We start from the raw sequence: 13,675 nt of genomic DNA, 5'->3' as shown, positions 1-13,675 counted from the left end.
AGAATTTTGAAGGAGGAAAGAAATCAGACAACACTGGTCAAATGAATAGGTGTCACGTGGAGGCGGGCAAGACAGAAACTTCAGTTTATTACTAATACAGGATGTAAATATTGTAATGGCTGAGAGGTGCTGATTTCCGCTGTCCTGAAACAGTACGACAGCATGATACGGCAGTGTCTGACGAGATACATCGCCTCCTCTGAGTGGCCAAGCCATCAGGATTCAAAACAAAATGAAATCCACTATTTCCTCTGCTTGGTACTCTTGCTCTACCAAGAGCATTCTTCTGTAGGAAAGCCAGAATCTGGCTATCCTCGAAACACGGCTGAGCCATCCAGCTTCAGCAACCACCCAGGTACGGGAGTGGGGCAAAACCCAGCACTTCAGAGTGGTAGCTAAGGCTGTAAACGATTCAGTGTTCAACAGTCGCACACCTAAACAGTGCCTGGTTTATGAGGGAAAGGAGTCCACAGCAGCACAGGAAAGAGCGCAGTGGCTCAGACCAAACCCTACGGGATCCATCAGTTCACACAACAGGCTTCAACCTCGGAGATCCCGTGCTCATTCCTAGTCAGCGCTGCATCCAAAAGCATCAGAAGAGGCCGGGGGTAAGAGGTGGAAGCTTCCTGGGGGAGCAGGGGGTGGCGGAAAAACCTGGAAGAATTAGACGGACTGTTCCTGGGCGTGCGGCACAGCATGCTGGCCTGTGACGGGCGTAAAGGCCTCAAATACACTTAATTACAGGCACCTTCCCCCTTCGGTGCCCACGGCAGTGGAACAGAACGGGTGTCATGAGTTCAATCCATACGCACAATGGAAACGGCCACTGTAACACTGTCTTTATATATAAGGAAAAAACCCCAAAGTTCTTCACAGAGACAGACCATGTTAAAATCATCGCTCCTGAAAAGGAAAATTACCTTTCCTTTTCCATCTGCTTTTCTTCCCGTCTTTGTTACTGCACCCGTCGCTGCTGCTGCTGCTGCTGCTGCAGTTCTCGGAGCTCTGGGAGTCGGACTGGGCATCGCTGCTCTCCTCCGAGCCATCAGAGAGCTCCTTCAACCCGTCCGGAACGTCCTTCTGCAAAGGGAAGGAACAGATGCAGTTACCCACTCCACAACAAACTCTTCCAATTAACAAAATACTTAAAATTAGCGGGTTTATTTAGCAAGCACTGAGTGGGGATTTTTTTATGCTGCAATGTCAGAACTGCTTAGCCTCTGGCCTCTTAAATACTCATGCTGTCTTCTGCCAGTTCCCATAAAATATTTACCGTCTTTTACACCGCCCTCGCTCGGCACGCTCGCCCGCCCTCACGCACCCGCTGTACCTCTCCTCGCCACCCCTAATCACCAACTCCAGCACACTCTCGCTTCACAAAAATCCACTCCGTTTTTGAACTTTACAACACAAGCAAACCAGCTCGACGGCTCAGTGTCCCCCCGTCCCTGGTAGCGTTGTTTTTCCAAGCGGGCCCTCGGCAGCGCCTGGTCTCCCGGCACAGGTCCCCGGCACAGCTGCTAGCGCAACCGGGCGCGAGGGGCGTTTCTGCCCCAGGGCTGGGCGCTGGGTTCACCGCACTCGCCCCGGGCCAGCCCGGTAAGGGCCAGCAGAGAGACCGGCGGCGGTGGTGGCCCTGTCCACACCTAAACCCAGACTGCCCTCTAGTGATTGTCCTGCCGGAGTCAGATCTCAACCTCCGCTGCAGATCAGCGCTCATTAGTGACAGCTGTTCTCTGCTCCAGTTGTGGTCGTTAACGACACCACTGTCCGACCACCCAAAACCGCTGGGCACACCTCGCAGAGGCGCTGAGCCACGAAGGGCAGGACAGCGACCGCGGGCACCAGCCCGTCCCCACCTGAGACCGGCCATGCTCCAAATACTGGAAGAGGCTGCCCAGGGCAGTGGTGGAGTCGCCATCCCTGGAGGGATTGAAAAGCCGGGCAGACGCGGTGCTGAGGGACATGGGGTAGTGGTGGCCTTGGCAGTGCTGGGTCGATGGTTGGACTCGACGGTCTGAAAGGTCCCTTCCAGCCCAGAGGATTCTGCGATTCTATCACTGCTCCTCTTTTCTGTCTCATCACCTCGGCCGAGTCATATGGCATTCCTGAAATTATGCTATCGTCCTGAATTCCTCGTTAGTAATGTAACCAGAACTTGACACGTTTACTGTCCAAGGCAAACAGGACAGTGCTCGTACCAGCTGGAGAAACGAATCGGCCTGCGTGCACCAGAGAGCAAAACATCCTCCTGTTAACACCCACTGGAAAAAGTAGAATTAAAAACCTCTCCCTTTAACTGGAGACAATTGATTTCTTGTCCTTTCTCTGAAATTAGAGCGATGGCTAATTTCCACATGTAATGGCAAAAAGTATTGAAGACAACACAAGTGTTATCAATTTAATTAATTCCAGACCTCTTCCATCAGCAAGGTGAACTAATAGGATCAGATACTCAATTGTATCCACATCTTGCACTTCACAAATAAAGTTCTTCCAAGTGCACATTAGAAGTTACTTGTAAACCGCAATGGAAGAGAAGCTGTCACCAAAAGCAGGAAAAAAGTCTTTCTACTCATATCAAGTGTCACCAAAGTTGACCAAGATTAAACTTGTGTATTCCTAGTGCTGACACTCCCTTCACTAACCCTCCTTTATAGCTTAACCTTTGGAAAGAAAATTTAGGCACCTGAGATGCAGCAATTACACGTTTATCTATTGCAGTTTTTTCAAGATGTCTCTTTCAAAGTCTTCTGCTGAGAGGAGAGGAAGCCTCGGTGCGAGGTGCCTTCACCTCCCGGCAGGCAGGGAGGAACACAGGAGCAGCTGGAAAACCTCGGCTTCTTGCCTTTTCCTGACTTGGCATTTCTGGCAGGAGGGGGTAAAGACGACGGTGCCAGATTCTTCTCAGTGGTGCCCAGAGGAAGGGCAAGAGGCAACAGGCACAAACTGAAACACATAAATTCCACCTCCACACAAGGAAAAACTTCTTTACTGCAAGAACGATGAAACACTGGATCAGGTTCCCAGAGAAGCTGAGGTCTCCAATCCTTGTAGGAATTCGAAACTAGACCATGACTGAACACGGTCCTGAGCTACGTGCTCCAGTTGACCCTGCATTAAGCAGTGGGTGGGACGAGATGATCTCCAGAGGTCCCTTTCCACCACCAACAACTGTGACTCCAACCTCCCCTTGCTTCTACAGACAGCAGCCCCAGGAGCTCACAAAGCCCGTACAATGTCAATGGCTCTCCTTCCAGCTGGGAGTGAACGGTCTTCACCAGCACCTTCTGATGTGGTGTCCAGTCTGCACTGTGGCTCCTGCATTCTCTCGAAATTTCCATGCAAGGCGTCAGTATGAGATCTCCACTCACGCCAACTCCGGCATGCACCTGCAGCTCACCCTACTGCAAGTTCTGCTTTCGAAGCAGAAGCCAACTCTCAACTGCAGAACCGTCTTCCCTGCACTACACTTCTTTCAACAAGTGAACTTACTCCTTTTAATGAACTATACTCAATAATCAAATAAAATTTGGTCTCTTACCTATCAGTCCTATAAACGCAGCTGGTAAGATGGTGTGCATTGGTTTTAGTACCTGTGGTAAAAGCTGATCTACTCAGACTTCTCCAAATATCACGTTAAAAATATCCCTCCAGCCTGGAAACTTCCAGGCTGCTGGTGAACAGCAAATCCACCGCACCGCGGGGAAAAATCCAAAGGGCACAAGGGCAGAGCTACAACACGATCATCCAAACAGGGACAGATGCTGTTTCGTACTCAGCGTTAGCAATGAACTTGGGACCAACAACCCTGAAGATGGCAGAGGGAAACACACTTGGAAATCATCAAGCATAAAAACGCAGTGGGGGTGAGAGGTCTACGCGAAGGTCAACAACCCGATGTACTGGGCTTCCAAATAACGTGCCTTGCAGCAGCTCATCTCGGCGGGTGGGTGCTGGGACGTGGTGCAAGCGGGGGCCGCGTGGGTGCTGCCGTGCCACGGGACAGGGAGCTCCTGGCTGCACCGAGGGGAAGCGCTGAAGGAAGGGGACAGGGAGCATCTGCAGGTGCCCCACGTCCCTCCTCGCGCAAAGACACCCCAATGTTCCCACCTCAATGGCAGCGATGCAGAGGAATCCAAGAGAGAAACAAAGGCATCCAGAAGCGAAAAAAGTCTAAGACAATATACACAGTGTGTGCGCGCCTCGTACCTCGCTTTTGACTTTTCTGTTTTACTTTTTACTACTCTGATCTTTTTTCTCTTAACCTCCTGCCAAAATGATTCCAGTTTCTCCGTGTCAGCACATCAATTTCCAGTCTAAATCCTACCAGTGACATGGACAGTGAGAGCACCAGCCCCGCTAACATTATCCAGTCAGTTCAACGATAGCATGGAAACACAGAATGGTTTGGGTGGGAAGGGACCTTTTAAAGATCCTCCAGTCCACCCCCTGCCCTGGGCAGGGACACCTCCCACCAGCCCAGGTTGCTCCAAGCCCCGGCCAACCTGGCCTTGAACCCCTCCAGGGATGGGGCAGCCACAGCTGCTCTGGGCAGCCTGGGCCGGGGGCTCACCCCGCTCAGAGTAAGGACCCGTTTGGTGAGCCAGCAGAGATGGAAGTGCAACTTTGCTTCACCCCCAGGGACTTTACCATAAACTTTCTCTTTTGGGAAGTGAGATTTACTGGACCCCCGGCTCTCCCTCACCCCTCTGTGGTGTAACAACGCGTTCCTCGGGGAACGGTCAGCCCTGCTCTTCAAAGCCTTCTAATTGCTGCCTAAGCCATCGTGCTTTGTTAATCACGGATCCTCAGAAGGATTCCCCATTCCACGCATGGTCTCCACAGGTCCCAGGCCCCTCCCGGCTCTGCTGGGACGGGCCACGGCAGAGGGGACTTGAGACTCCCTCCTCCCCGGCATCCCGGGATTCTCGCTGCTCCCTAAGTTGCCACCTCCAGACTACACAGCCCCCAGAGAGGAAAGATGACAACAAAACCGCGGTGCCTTTAGACATGCAGGACACAATATGCCTTTGGAATAGCTCAGCAGCTAGTTTAGCCTCCTAATTAACACAAATCATTACATTTAATCAACTTACTCCTATGCTGAGTTAAATACTATTGGAGTTTTGCTGAAGTTTAACATTAGGAAATACAATCGGTCTTAACGTGCAGATCTCATGGGCAAAACAAACTGAACTACCCCAGTAACTCGGTGTGTTCTGCTGCTCAAACGCACGCTTAAACTCGACTTTGCGTAGGTTTAATCTCTAGGCACTGACTTTGCCTATGATCTACTCTGCTAGCAACGCGCTCGCAATCTTTCAAAAGGGACATTTCTTCCTAATTATTTTGTTCTTCTCTGACACTTTTCAGCAAAGCTTTGCCACACGCGACACAGAAAGCACGGACAATGCCTCAGTTACTTGTCTACCACCGGATCAAAATCTTTTTCTGAGTCATCACCTCCTGACAAAACTCTGCTCTCCCACTCCGGATTTAGGGCCTGCATTCTTTATTCCTAAAATGTACAACTTCATACTTTCCTGTAGTGAAACAAATGATGCGAGAATTAGTCTGGTTTATTAGCACGCAGATAACCACCTTCCCTTCTACCCCTGACAGCCCTTGCCCTAAGCACACCTGATCAGCCCACTGTCTTATGGACTTCCACGTCGCTGCGCTGAGATCAGCTCAACCTCTGCTCGGCACGACGATGCGAGAAGGCTGTCGGATGTCTTGCAGTGGCGTTTTTGGAAGCTCTGGAGATGTTTCACTCTAATGGCCCATCAGCACCAATGCACGGCACCCAACGGGACGTCCTCTGTTGTCGTGTTGTATACAAATACTCAAGGAATAATGTGCTGTTCCAGCTTACAGGGTGGAGGGAGGAGACGGTGAGAACGGGATTCAGCTTAGCTAAAATTTTGACAACGACAATGAGGACGGCTTTTTCTGGGCAATTCTTAGTTGATTTCCTTGGTAAACTAACTGGCACCTGTAAAGCACTTTCTCAGATATTTTGAATATTTTAGGATGAGATGAATCTCCTGTTAGAAACTCCTATTTCTCTCTGTCGAGCATGGAAAGTGGTTCCAGCGGAGACACCTACACCGGAGCAGTCTATGTGCAGGGAGAGGAATCCTACCTTATGGCACGGTCTTCGGATTCAGACTTACAGAGGAATCAAGACCCGTGTGAGCTGGCTTCCTTCTAGTAGTCTAACTGGGGAAAAGGGTTTCACAGGAAGATGGCTTTTGAAGATGTTAACCAGCTAAACCAAGGAATGCACACTTGTCCCCTACAAATGTTCTCTGCCTACTAAATTGACTGAGCAGGAGGGAATTTTTCATTTCTAGATACGAGTTGAGATCACTGAAGATGAAGTTACCCTTTTAGGGCTAAAATTTCACTACCATTTTAACTCCTCTTTTATTTCTGGGATAGTAATTAATATTAGCAAACTACACCACGGTGGACAAACCCAGCGCCTTCAGTTGCATTTCAGCAGCCAGGTGCTCACCAGCAGAAGCACGAAGACTCGGTGTTTGCTTTGGAGGGAAAGCTTATGCTACAATTCATGCTACTGAGGAACAGTTCCCTCTGCAGGATTATCCTAATCCCGTGGATTTTTAACGGGATTAAAGTCACCTGAGCATTCAAACGGAATCCCCCAGCCGAGACTTACCTTCAGAGTGTAGACTCCCATGCGGCCCGGCACCTTATAGAAAATGCCCTCTTCCCCTCGGGAGTTGGTGTGTAACATGGCATTCAGGCATGCCAGAGGAGAAGTCCCACTGCAACCAAAAGCACAAGGTCAATCATGTCTGAATGGATCCGGTCGCGTTCGTCTTCTGCCGGCAGACAATCACGGTCCCTCGCCCGACCATCACGCATGCAGAGGCGGAAAGATCCCAGATCCAACTTCTACTCTCCAGGAGAATACAAGTTGAAGCTGCCGTAATAAGCACCAGTGAAACCAGTCCACGTACCCGCACTCCAGTCCCAGAAAAAAAAAAATCAAACAGAAAAACCCCCAATTCAGGCTCTCCAATACTTTTTTGCAGAACATCAAAGTGGCCACATGTTTTCAAAGCTCTAGATATTCAACGCTGCTCATCTGAAACTCAGAGCAGATTTGTTGTGAGATAACGACTGACCATGGAGCTACTGAAAATTGGGTTTTTTTTTTTAAGAAAACCCACAGCATACTGAAATGGGAGTTGTGGGATAAATAATAGAAACCAATTAAGCAACTTTCCCCGGAAAGAATGGAGATCTTTGATCCCAGCCAGAGAACCGAGAGAGAAGATCCATCTTTTCACCGGTGCTGGTGGGGGTTTCTTTGTTTGGTTTTTTTTAAACCCAGCCCACTGTGGACAGAAGCAAAATCAGGTGGACACGGCAAGGCAGGTGGCTTTTGTTCCCACTGCAGGGTCAGGCTGATCATGCCCTCTAGGAAATAGGTGTCTTTGCTCATAAAGCGTATCGGTATCGAGCTCGACCCCTAGACGGCAGCTGTGAGATTAAGTGAGCTTTGGTCTCCCAACGCCCTGCCACAAAGGCTGGAACCAGAACCATCAAATTGACAAAAAACCTAAATTTGCGACTGATTGACTGAAATCCCCGAGCAGGAGATGCAGCTGTTTGTCCGTACTAAGTTTTTCTATGAATGTTCAAACAAGTCCCATCAAAAGCAGTGAAACAACCCTGGGAGGGAAGGGAAGTAAAGGCGAGGAGGAGCCCAGCCCTCTGGCGCTGCCGGCAGGGCACACGCGCTCCAAGTTCTGCCCGAGAGCAGCAAAACCGTTCAGCTGAACTTCTGATGCCTGGTACGAGGAGAAGCCAACGTCCTGAAGCAGGTCTGGTCCCCTCCGCCCCAGCGCGGCCGAGCTAACAGGTTGGAGACCCTATAAGGAACGCCAGCCAGACAGGGCGGCTCCGGAACCGCAGGAGAAATCCCATTACCAGAGGAGGGCTAGTATTTATGTCGCTAGACCCGCTCCCAGCTCTGCTGACCATTACACAAGCGTACAGCGAGACCCCGGTCCCCATCGGAGGGACTGCTGCTGGTGGGGAGCCGGCAGGGCACCGTCCCGGTCCCCCTGCCCGCAGCACTGCAGAGCGGGATCCTGCAGGCTGCTCGCTCCTCCGGTCGAGAAACGGGCTTGGAGAAGTCCTCGGAGTTCTGGGGGAGCTCTGGTCGGGCTGGGACACCCCAGGGCTCGGGCATGAGCCTGGGCAGGGGCGTGCAGTCGTCCCCCACCAGCAGCGATCCCCGTGGGGTTGCAGCCCACAGTCAGAGCAGATGATCTCCTTCAAACCTACGCTATTCCACACAAAGGGACAGAAAACAGCCTGTACAGCATCCCTGCTCTGCGGGATCTTGTGCTTTACGAGTTTTTGCCAGCGACATTTGTTAACAAATACTAGTGAAAATGGTGATGAGGAAGGTATTTTCTAAATCCCAGCCCAGCGCTCACCTGACCGCCTTGGCAGACGGCTCAGCCTGATGCTCAAGCAAAAGCCAGCGGCGCCGGAGGAAGCAGCTGAGGCTCAGGGGTGCCAGGGACCACCCACTCCTCCCCTTCTGGTTCTTACGTGGCAAAACTCAGTGTCATTCAGGTACTCGTACACTGACCCAGCGACTCCTCTGGCTAACAGATGTCTTTTGGAGAGACAGGCAACAATGATACGACAGAGAAACCAGTAACGTCAGCACCTCGCTTTGATCCCTGCCGAGAGTTCGTGCCTGTCTTCAGGCTCGGCATACCTAGGTTGAGAATCCAGCCAGAATCCCTACTGCTGAATAAAAGCTCCTGCTAAATACATTTGTATGCTGTAGACAACCTCTCCTCATCACCTCCTTGCCTGACCCCACCGAAACCAGCTCTCACGGCTTTTCCGTCCATGTTCCTCAGTGCTGCGGCAGCTCCCGCAAACGTGAACACCACAACTGGAAGCCACTCTTCTCAGGCCAGCTTCACCACGGCCACGCGTTCACTTCACGAGGCTAATCCTCTTCTCCAGAAAGTCACGGGGTCTCCCTGGAGCTACGATTCAGTGTGATTTCCTACAGCAACCCCAAATCCTTTCCAAAGGCACTGCTCCCCAGGGTACGCCCTTCCCCTCTTCTCCTCCTCGCTCCTGGGTGGGATTTCTGCAGGCGAGCACTATGCACAAACTGCACACGAGCGTATTTTATACAGGCCCAGCTGTACCTGGCAGTATAAAGGATACACCTGTCCTCCTCCCACCAGTTCATCGTCATCCCCCCTGTCACTGCACCTAGAAAATTATCGGTTTATGCTGCTTTCCAGATCACTAATCGTGCGCTGAATAGCACTGGAGGCACCGAAGCGCTCCTGTGCAGGCAGCGCAGGGGCAGGAGGAAGCTCTGCCACGTACCTGACCTTTAGCTTGTGGAGCACATTCTTTTTAAAAACTGTATGAGAGCAGAACATCAACGTTAAGCCAAGCATTTCACAAAGGTCTTGGCAGAGCTGCGCTTTGGAAGCTCACCAAGGAATGAAGCCTGGGCAGGACCTGTCTTTACAAAAGCCATACCGGTCTGGCATCTCCATGGCTCCTACTGAACCCGCTCCATTGTTAACAGCTGACCCGCTAGTTTTGCTTTCTTTTTTTCTTGTGTTTATCCATCTGTAGTTAGGAGTCTTCCTCTCTAGGCTCTTCTAAGAAAGCTGGCACAAACGTTAACGCTGTTCCAGCCTTTCATAAAGCTTACTGGGAAAATTTTAGAAGCTAAAAATCAGTGGACAAGTCCCACTGAATTTTAAAAAAGAAAAAGGGGGAGTGTGGGTGTTATTGATTTGGGTTTAACATGTGTGGTCTTCACGTCGCCTTACGTCCTTTCTGCCTCTGTGAGCGACTGATCAAGACCCTGGTTTGACACACAAACCTCCGAAATGAAAAAAAAAAAAACAAGGATCCCCAAGAAGATATTTGAAAGCAAGGGAGAGTCTCACCCCAGGACTCGGATGAAGCCGCAGCCACGGGGCTGGACAGGACCTGCATCCCTCGGGAAAGCACCCTGGGCATTTCTCTTCAATAAAAGCTGTTGCTGCGCTACTCCAGCCCCTGGCCCGCAGCTCTCGGCTCGCTAACAAATAAACGGGCGGAGAGACTGCGGTTACGGTTATTCTCGGCGATGAAACTTGCTCTTGTTGGACTGGAAAGATCTCCCCCTTCCCTTGTTCCGTGCTGCGCTTTGCCCAGAATCCCCCATTATTCACTTAATTCGTTTTCCAGCTACCTGTGTTTTGCACCCAGCCTACCTTTTGTTATTTTAAATGCAACAGCTGCTAAAAACAGCCTTAGGAACCAGATGTTATTACACCATTTATTTTATCGCTGCCTTTTTTTTTTTTAAATAATGAAGGCCATCTCTGTTTGCCAGGAACACACAGCGGACCATCGGCCGCGTCCGACAGTTCCTGTCATTCCACCTCAAAACCAGCAGTTCAGGAAGCAGGTGAAGCGAAAGGCCAGTTGCTGCCCGCTCCAGATTCATCGCTACCCACTGTTCCACTTCAACCCCTTCCTTCCCACCCAATTCCACACTGCTCCGCACGCGGAGCCACCGTCAGCCTCCCACACTGCTGAGCACCAGCTCTACGGAGGCGGTTCCTAAGGGACCAGCCCTTCTGGAGCTCTCAAAACAGGATTCATCCTTCAGAGAAGATGAAGCGGAGCTCAGCAAGACTACGCCATGGCCAGTTTGCAACTGCTGCGCTCCTCCACGGCCCCTTTGGGGAAGCTGTATCAGATCTGCTGGAGCTCAAGCCCTGAACTTGACTTCTGAAGCTTCTGAACTGGAATGTTCTCCAGCTTTGTGATCGTGGTCATCAGTGGGCTCTAAGCACGCTCAAGCTGTGCTTCTCGCATGAAGATGAAGGGTTTGAGATGCAAAAGCACAAACCTTCTCAGTTTTAGAGGCAGGAACCACCCCACTGCTTTTGAGGACAGTCTCACCACAGGCGCCTGTTCCACCAGTTACCTACAGCAAACTGGCTCCCAGCTCACTGCAGCGTGGACAGGCACCACGCGCACAGCGATGGGGGAGGGAGGAAGACTCAGACATCGGTGGGAGCTCTGCGGTTGTACCGGGACGCCCCAGTCCATTAACATCAAATTCTCCCAAAGGGACCTAAACAAATACTGTCCCTCCTACCAGCTCCCTTGCACCGCCTTCCCACAGCTAACGCTCAGAGGCCGCTTCACCCCCCCAGGGCTGTTTTCCTTGAATTATTTAAGAGTCTTCCAAAACGAGCCAAGACCAACTATTACTTTTTCAAATGTGTTAAATTTCCACATTGCCCTGTTCTCGCAGACGGCCCTGTTTTCACCCAGTATTAACCGCTACTGAGAGGCCGTGGGCAGCAAAGGGATCTCGCTCTCAGTTAAATGCAAGGTCAAAATATTTGGCCAGAAGTTGGGAATTTGGTGCAAATGACCACTAAAAGCACAGAGACTGAACAGCCCCCTCAGCCCCTCCAGGGCTTCCCTCCATCCTACACGGAGGGTGCGGGTCTTGGGGGGGTGGTTTGTTTTTGGAAACAAGGGAAGGCTTCCAAATCAAAATTGTATTTTCTTATTTTCTTCTACTAATTCAGTTTGTGATGTTTTTATCTGGGATAACCAGTAGATACAACTCCAAACTCAGTTTTATGGCTAGAAGTTTTTTACATAAACTAACGCACTTGAATGAAGATGCTTCACCTAGACAGGGCACGCTTCGGATTTTACCGAACTGCTGGGGTTTGCCCCAAGAACCAGCTACTGTAGACAGAGTCAGACGCGAGGTTTTATTAAAACATTATGTCGCACCCTGTATTTTTACAGCTGATTCAGCAGAGTTCCAGTGGGGGGTTCCCAGCTCGCTCTCTGCCGAGGGAAAGCTGCAGCTGGAGCCGGGTCGTGCTGGCGGTGCCCCCGCCGCCGGTGAGCTGGGGAGAAGCTTCCAGCTCCCGCTTTGTTCAGCGGGGCAAGAGCAACACCTAAGTCCTCCAGACCCCGCTCCCCTGTGACTCGGGTTCTGCCAACACCAAAGGGACCTCGATCTGCCGTTGCACCCTGAATCTCACCTCTGCACTGCAAACGGACTACACGCACAATCAAGAGGTTGTAACTTTATCCAGCCACCAAGTAACGCGAGCCCTTCTCAAATGTACTCAGGAATTTCAGTGGTTCACCTCGGTAACGCGCTTCTGCTTCATCGGGCCACTTTCCTGGCAACAAAAGCACTTTCCTGATGAAAACAGGCCAAATTCCTGACAGAAAAAATCATTAGCTCAGACATCTGCCACCTCCAGAAGGTTACTGGTGTCTCATCTAATGCTTCTAAGTCGTTTTTGACCAGAACTCCAGCAGAAGCAGCCCTACTGCAGCTCACCGTGACTGCAAGAATACAGCTGGGGGACAAACCGGGGCTAAGGCGTTCAGGCTCTGACGGCAGCAGCGTGCTGCGGCTTCTTCTAGCCAAATGTCTTTCAGAATTCTACATTTTAGGTGCATACACGAGCTGTGTTTGTCCTTCTGCGAGTGCAAATGATTTTTAGTTGTATTTTCATTTATGCACTCAGAGCAGTTTAGTATTTAAACTTTTTTATTCCAACAGGGAACGGCACATCAGCTGACAGCTACAGCACAAAAGCAAACTTGTTTTAACTACCGTGATAATAAATGGGATGCTCACCTTTATCAACTACCCAGTGCTCAGTGCCAGCCCACAAACAAACGGCACCCTTGGGAAAAATCAAGAAAAAGGGCCCTTTGTTTATACTGGATCGCATCCCGGCCGGAGTAACGGAGTAACGCCTCCTGGAATGGTTCAGGTCAGAACCCAGTTCATTAGGCTGCCAAATGCAGCTGATGCACACAGGCTTCGCTCATTGAAACGAGCTTGCATTAGAGTATAAAAAAAAAAAATAAAATTCTATTTGCAACAGTTTAGAAGATGCAAAGGTAACTATAACATTTGCCAGGATTCATTTGGTTTCCATGGCGTTACAAGCGCACGCTGAAACTTCCTAGTTTTTGCTTCTCAAAAGCTAAAAATAGCACGGCCTTTCTGTAAATCTGCCAAAATCCGGGCAGCAAACGGAGCATAAAGGGGACTGGTGGTGCCAATGCAAGGGTCATAATCCCCGCTCTCGTGCCCAGAGCTAGGATCTTCCTCAGGAAAAGCGGGAAACGCCCATCTGTTCGCTGTCTGAAGTTTTGAATCATTTTCCTTCCCCATAGCTTCAGCAGCACCCTCACTCACGTGTGTTTCACCTTGAGAACAACCCGGGAGTACCGCATCCCCCCATCCAAAGCTGCTGCTGTCAAAAGCAGGAGTCGTTAAGTGCTGACACAGGCTTTCGAGCACAGCATCGAGAACACGTCCACCTGCAGATGCCATGCGGGAGAGGTCCGCAGCAGCGAGCACCCGTCAGTACCCGCCAGGCGACACCCAGAGCAGACCCTGAGAAATACACGCTCTTCGACCCTGGTATTATCGGAGCAGGCACTGACTTTTTAGCTGCTCGGCACCTTTGACAGCAGGGTCTAAATACACTTATTTTGTCAGCCAAATGCGGTACTTTATGAACCTCTGACTGAACCATTTCAACCCTTGCCCCCGCGCAGCATTCTGGAGCGCCCGTGAAGCGGC

General features: G+C 50.7%; 1 protein-coding gene across 6 annotated transcripts in view; it reads right to left on the bottom strand.

Annotated features, from left to right (window-relative positions):
• Positions 1 to 13,675, bottom strand: part of ASXL2 (ASXL transcriptional regulator 2) — a 125,682-nt gene that overhangs the window by 67,252 nt on the left and 44,755 nt on the right. For 3 of the 6 annotated variants that reach the window (XM_063330803.1, XM_063330804.1, XM_063330805.1), the window contains 2 exons: positions 6,689 to 6,797; positions 921 to 1,080 (listed from right to left, as the gene is read on the bottom strand). The exons of 1 other annotated variant lie outside the window; for it this stretch is intronic. In XM_063330803.1, the coding sequence (XP_063186873.1) occupies positions 921 to 1,080; positions 6,689 to 6,797 (269 nt within the window). Of the gene's footprint in view, positions 1 to 920; positions 1,081 to 6,688; positions 6,798 to 8,483; positions 8,580 to 13,675 lie in introns of those variants that run through there. 2 more of the 6 variants (XM_063330806.1, XM_063330810.1) reach the window with 2 other exon arrangements.

Source organism: Chroicocephalus ridibundus, chromosome 3 (assembly GCF_963924245.1).
Source record: "Chroicocephalus ridibundus chromosome 3, bChrRid1.1, whole genome shotgun sequence".
Lineage (NCBI taxonomy): Eukaryota > Metazoa > Chordata > Aves > Charadriiformes > Laridae > Chroicocephalus > Chroicocephalus ridibundus.
Note: the sequence above shows the minus strand (reverse complement) of the source record. Positions and strands in the feature narration are given on the sequence as shown.